The sequence below is a fragment of the Lathyrus oleraceus genome, chromosome 1 (assembly GCF_024323335.1).
Source record: "Lathyrus oleraceus cultivar Zhongwan6 chromosome 1, CAAS_Psat_ZW6_1.0, whole genome shotgun sequence".
Classification (NCBI taxonomy): domain Eukaryota; kingdom Viridiplantae; phylum Streptophyta; class Magnoliopsida; order Fabales; family Fabaceae; genus Lathyrus; species Lathyrus oleraceus.
The window spans coordinates 64,285,361-64,291,894 of NC_066579.1; the positions used below are offsets into that span (position 1 = coordinate 64,285,361).

Genomic DNA, 6,534 nt, shown 5'->3' on the forward strand with positions numbered 1-6,534 from the left:
TGATCGTGCGAGGCGTTCGGGTATATTTCTGGTTAGCTTCACATGGTAATGTCTCAACCTTAATTGAATTCTCCTTTTTGTGAAATAGGTTCTATTGGATGAGCATGGCATGGAAGAGGTTGCTTGGAGGTGGAGAAAAAATACAGTTGAAGACCAAAAGGAAGCTTGAAGGGAATTATCATTAGGTCTTAGGATGCCTTAGGTTTTGGTCAAGATTTGATTCATGTTCATGATGTAGTATTTTGAATATACAAAACAAACAAGTGACTTAAAATGAAAATGATCAAACTTGTATCTCCTTATTTTTTAATTAATGCAAAATGTGTAATTTTGGTTTATACTTAGAGAAATTCTAAAGTGCCAAAATTCAAAGTAATGTAAATATAATTCAACTTGCAATTCTCATTTTTTAAAATTGCTTTCTTATGTCATTCCAAAAAAATTAAATTGAAAATGAATGATATGCTTGAGTTGATAATCATAAATTGCTTTCAAACACACCAACTAATGTATGCATGAATATAAAAAGGAAGATTTCTTAATAAAAACTCAATGGTAATGAGTGTATGGTGAAACTCAAATGACCTAAATGTTAAAAACTTGCTTAAAATGTAAAAAAAACACAAGCCACTCATAACATGTCAATGCACATTCTTGAAAATGTACATATGAGTAAACTGTAGACTTTGGCTGCATATTAATGATGCACAATGACCAAATGAAATGGTCATTTTAATGATGAAACACAGATGAATAATATGCAAATTACTCAATAAAATGAATCCATGTAGATGAACCAATGCTGATGAAAATATTTTGGAGGGGAAAAATTTTAGGGTATGAGAGAGAATCCTCGCTGACTCTGAGAATATAGGTGGTGAATACCCCTAGTAAGTGGGGAGTTGTTAAGACCACATCTAGAAGGAAAAAACCCTAGGCCTAGGGAGTCCTATAAATGCATTATCCCTCAGAGGAATAAAGAGATTCTCAAGTCATACACATCTAAAACTCAGAGAACACTACGCTCCTAGTAGCACTAACACTGTCAATCTAACCGTCCACTTGCAACCCAGCAGCGTCTGACACCAATAGGGTCTCTCACCTCAGGTGAGTTAGTCCCTTAAACAGTCTCAAATACCACTGCAGATGACTACTCGCCGTCGTGAGGCAGCCCTAACCTCCCAAACATGTAATATACCTATTAGGACCTCTGAGTCTTCCTGTCCTTACGGGGGGACACGCATACCCTGTACCTTTTGAATAGTACAAACATTATTTTATGCTCACTTCCTCCACTTGTGATACTAAAGTTTTCGCCATTGTTGTCAATCTTCAAATCTTTCACCTTTAAAAATTCTTTGGATTTCACAGTCGTACTTCAACTCGGTCTGTAGGACACAATCAGACTATCTCTCATATTAACAAAAATTCTAACATAATTTCTCAGGTGACAATTACGCAAACTGAATTAGTGGATCAAATTCAAACTTTACCTTACTGAACAAACATATGAACATCAAACATTCCCCTCAATCCACCACAAGTACACATACTCATGCTTTCAGTCCTGCACACACCCCAAATCCATCTTGCTCTACAAATAACCTAGCCATCAAGTCACCTAAAAAAATGAAAGACACCTAAAAAAAACGGAAGACACGTCATTCTTTTCTTGACATGATAGAAGTAAAACGTCAAGAAAAATTAACTTAACATCACATGTAAAACAATTAGGATATGGTAAAAATTGTTTCACCTTTACGATTTAGCATGACCATCATATCATAGACATCAAATGGTTATAAAGTTAAAGACGAAAACATATCAAGCATTACTGGAAATTGATTCTTTCGATAAAATTCACTATGTTTTGTAGCTAATAACATGAAGATCTCATTCTATCGATTTTTTTTATATTCAACTTAAATTACTTATTCTGTTTTGCAATTATTTTTCCAACATGTCATTGACAGAAATCTTGTTTTGATGTGTACATTACAATCTTAAAGAGTTTATTCTTTGTGAAAATGAGAGAAAGTAACAGTTTGTAAATCTCATTGATAATAAAACTGGATCAAATGATACGATGGGATCAATCCCTAGATATATATACATAAAGTTTTCCTGCAATATGTGTGTTACGAAACTTATGGAGAAGAGCAATGAAAATTTTTCGATTAGGTATGAAAAGTTTGTTTCTGAAGTATAATAGCCGTTTTTTAATGTATACAACTCGTTTTTCTATAACTCCTTTTGTTTCACTAATATTTATCCTTCCAAATACAATTTATAAAAATTGTATAGACTATTGAAGAGATTAGGATTTGTGAAAAGATGGTCAATAGAAATGATTCGTTCACGGAGAACTTCGTACTCAAGTCATCAGCAACCAACTTTGAACAACCATGTTTGTAAAATATCTCTAAAATTGAATCCTTGTAGATTGGGAGCTCTAAGACCATGTTCATATATCTCAATAATGAATTTTTTTTGTAAAGTCTAAAAAATCCATCACCAACATGTCAATCATTTTTTTAAATTCTATAAAAGCTAGAATAACATCTTTACTCTAAGAAAACTTAATAGAATGCAACAAGTTAATAAGTGGACCGGAGAGAGTTGTGTACTGGTGCACAAAGTGTCTCAATGAGTCCTAAAAAATTACAAAGAGTCGCGAGTGAACAAATAATTATTTCTATCCACTACAAAGACACATTTAGATAATTTGACATAAAAAACATGTAATTTTAAAAAATTAAAAACAATATGCTAATCAACTAAGTGATCGCTCAAATTTGAACAGTAAATTAAGATACCATTAAAAAACTAAAACAAAAAATGGTAAGTAAGGACAGAGTACACCATTCATGGTAGAATAAATTCTTTAAGATTGTAATGCAGGTTACATAGGTAAATTCTATAAGATTGTAATGCAGGTTACATAGGTAAATTCTTTAAGATTGTAATGCAGGTTACATAGCTAAATTCTTTAAGATTGTAATGCAGGTTACATAGCTAACTCTAAACACTAGCACTTTCGTGCTTTGTAGCGGTTCACGATATTTTAACTAGGGAATAGTGAAGCTTGATCATTATTAAGTAACTTTATTTCATCATTAGGATTAGAACTACTACCTGCTTCTGCTTGGATCTCATTCAGCCCTTGAATATTCAGTAAGTTTTCGAGCACATCTTCCATGGTTGGTCTCATATCACTAGAAATTTGGAGACACCGAAATGCTAACTCGGCAACACCATTAATCATTTGATTTTCTTTGGAATCTGAATTAAAATCGAGGGTATGATCCACAATATCAGTCAAAGTTTGATTTTGAAATTTTTTCATAGCCATTTCGTACAGAACGACATCTTCCTCCTTTCTGCTGATATCATAAGCACGCAAACATGTTATTAGCTCTATCAGTACCACTCCAAAACTAAAGACATCACTTTTATAAGTAAGCTCCTCAGTTTTTTTGTACTCGGGATCTAAACAGCCGGAGGTCCCTTGTGGAGTTGTTAAAACACGACTTTTATTAATTGGAAAGATGCGGGAGAGTCCAAAATCTGCTACTTTGACATGACATTCGGCATTTAAAAGAATATTACTCGATTTAATATCTATGTGGACGATAGTAGAAGCATGAAGATACTTCAATGCATCTGCAGTCTCCACAGCAATCCTCATCCTAATATTCCAAGGAAGTTTTTCAGATGTTGCTTTGTTACCATGAAGATGGTCATACAAACTTCCATTTGAAACATACTCGTAGACAATCATAGTTTCACGGCTTATTAGTGATGTGCAACCATATAACAACACGAGATTGGGATGCACAACCCTTGCTAGTATTTCTATTTCGTTGAGAAATTGTTTTTCTTTATTACTGGTGTATTCAAAAAGTCTTTTCACCGCCACTTCACATCCATCTAGTAGTCTTCCTGAAAATAATCAAATCATAAAAAATATTTGTTAAGACTACTAAAATGTAAAAAATGGACTTAATTTCTTGCTGTTGGAGTTTTCCACAGTCATTGCAGACAGTTTATAAAAGTTGTTGAGATGTCAAATTGAAATTTAGAGTCTCAACTGTTTGATCGCGATCAGTCATTGAGTGCAATGACTGTTTCAGAAAGGATAAGTTATATTGACAAAATTACCGCAACTAAAAAGTTTACCAAATGTGTACATCTTATAAGCGGCAACATAGAATTGGCTCAAGAATAGTGGAAGTAAAAGAAAAGTGTTGATGAAAGAAAAAATTAATGATATCTGAGAAGAGTATTTATTCATAGTGACTTTGGTGTAATTAGAACCTGTATCATGCGACCTGAAATTCAATTGCATTTGTTAATATATATACTACAAGATATAGGATGATTTTAATGACTTATGAGTATGAAAATGTGTATGGTTCTCACAACATTATTCTCTTATATTAAAAAAACAGAATTGACAATTACATTATTCTCCTCTTGTACAAGAATATCACCCACATGTATGTTGTCATTCAAAGACAAATATTCCTTCTAATTTGATTAGTTTCAATTTTTTCAAAGCCATTATTTGAAGATACGAGGAGGTAAGAGGTTAATTTGAAAGAGACCATAGGAAAGAAGAAGGGATTGGCAGGTGGTGACGCAGTTAAAAAGAAGAAAAAATCAAAGAGCAATGTTGGGAGTCTTATCCATGGATGTTTTTAATATCTCTGTTTGTTACCATGAAGATAACTAAATGATAACAACGTATTCTAGCATTGAATTTAAAAGAAGGCTTGCACAGTTCTCTTCTGTACACTATGAATGTAGATAATATTTTCTATACCAAATACTCGTAGCAAAAGGAAATAAGAAGAGAAATAAAATCATAACATGAAAAAGTTTGATAATTTCAATCATATTTTCATCTATATGCATGAATCCGTTTCCATCGTGATTGGAGAGTTTGGAATGATGAGTCAAGGATTGATTAAAAGCAAGAGAGATAACTTACTTGGTTTCACCAATGGAAAGAGAAGTAAACGATAGTTGTTGAGTTCCGCTTCAATCGTTTTCCGGCCGTGGCTGATTGTTAAAGGACTGAGTTGTCGGCATTACAATCTCTTAATGCGCTTTTTCAATTCCTTGGTGGTAGCTATGCAGCAGAAGTTTGTGGTGCTTTATAATATATTTAGTAGAGGGGAGTGTGCTCTTCTATTTTTTGTTTGGTGACAATTGGATTTTATTTTCAGCGTCTACCATGGGGTATTATTGCCTACCTTATACCTAGTTCTTTATTTATTTACTTCCCATAGTCTCAAAATATTTGTACTAATATAAACTTATGGACATATAAAGCAGGATTCCTACTACATATAAAGCAGGACATATAAAGCAGTACTTTTAAATTTATTTTATCACTTACACACTTATACTTATTTCATCTAACTTGTACTTCATAAACTAAATCATCCCTCATCTCTTTTATTTTCATTTAAAAACTGAACATTAAAGTAAAATATATTTTAAATATTCATCATATTTAATTTTAAATATAATATCTTTAAATATGATAAAGAAGTAAATTCTTTTTGTTCATCTTTAATATAATTAGATGTCGCAAATTTTATTTATATTATTTGTAAATCAAGTATAATAGATAGGGTTATGCTAACTAGTGTCTGGGGTATTGGTTACGAAATTTAAATAAAGAAAATAGATTAAGTTCAATTTATTGAATACATACAATATTTTTTTAAAAAGTTAATTATTTATGTTTTCATTGCATTGAATACACATATATCTAGAAAAAAAAACATGTCTTTTTAATCACTTAAATAGTATTCAACTTAGCATGTTAGTCTCTTAACCAATGTCTCATAGGCACTCGTTAGCATTTTCCTAATAGATATCGTATTTCATTGATTCAATTAATATCATATGGTTTATGCACCCTAACTAAGTTAGTTATGACAAGGCCAACAACTCACAAAATCTGGCTCGATCTCCTTAGACCTAATTCTTTTAAGAGATTCACCATGTTGATATATAGACGTATAGATAGACATGCATCACATGAGGTTGCATTAGAGCACACCTCCGATCAATAATTGAGATTAGGGTTGTTCATGATATAGTTTTATCAGAAATCTGACCCGAACCGAACCAAACCATTATAAGGTCATCCAAATTGAACTGAACCGTTTTTATTTTTCTAGAATTGGACTGAACCAAAATTCATGGTTTGGCATAATGGTTCGGAATTCCAAATCAGACCAAATCATTAGAAGATAATTTTTCTAAAGTGAACCATTTATTAAGGAATGGAGTCGTTATACTTGTTTTGATTTTTTTAATAGAAAATTATATTAAATTTATTTCTAAAATTTTTTAAAACTTTTTTTAAAATAATATTTTACATAACTGTTTTACATAAAAATGCATTTCCTATCTCCTTTCACAATCAAAATTACAAATCAATTTAAATCAAAATCGCAATCCTCAAAATTTGAGAGGCTTGATCTATATGAAGGATGTGATACTTTTGGGACTTCA

At 31.8% G+C, this 6,534-nt stretch overlaps 1 protein-coding gene across 1 annotated transcript; it reads right to left on the reverse strand.

Annotated features, from left to right (window-relative positions):
* Window positions 1–2,864: 2,864 nt before the first annotated feature.
* LOC127115330 (LEAF RUST 10 DISEASE-RESISTANCE LOCUS RECEPTOR-LIKE PROTEIN KINASE-like 1.2) lies at window positions 2,865–5,288 on the reverse strand. Its single transcript, XM_051046911.1, has 3 exons — window positions 4,994–5,288; window positions 4,180–4,331; window positions 2,865–3,942 (listed from the first exon to the last, which is right to left on the reverse strand). Exons 2-3 carry the CDS (start codon window positions 4,292–4,294, stop codon window positions 3,065–3,067), a joined length of 993 nt encoding a protein of 330 aa, XP_050902868.1. The 5' UTR covers window positions 4,295–4,331; window positions 4,994–5,288; the 3' UTR covers window positions 2,865–3,064.
* Window positions 5,289–6,534: the final 1,246 nt, after the last annotated feature.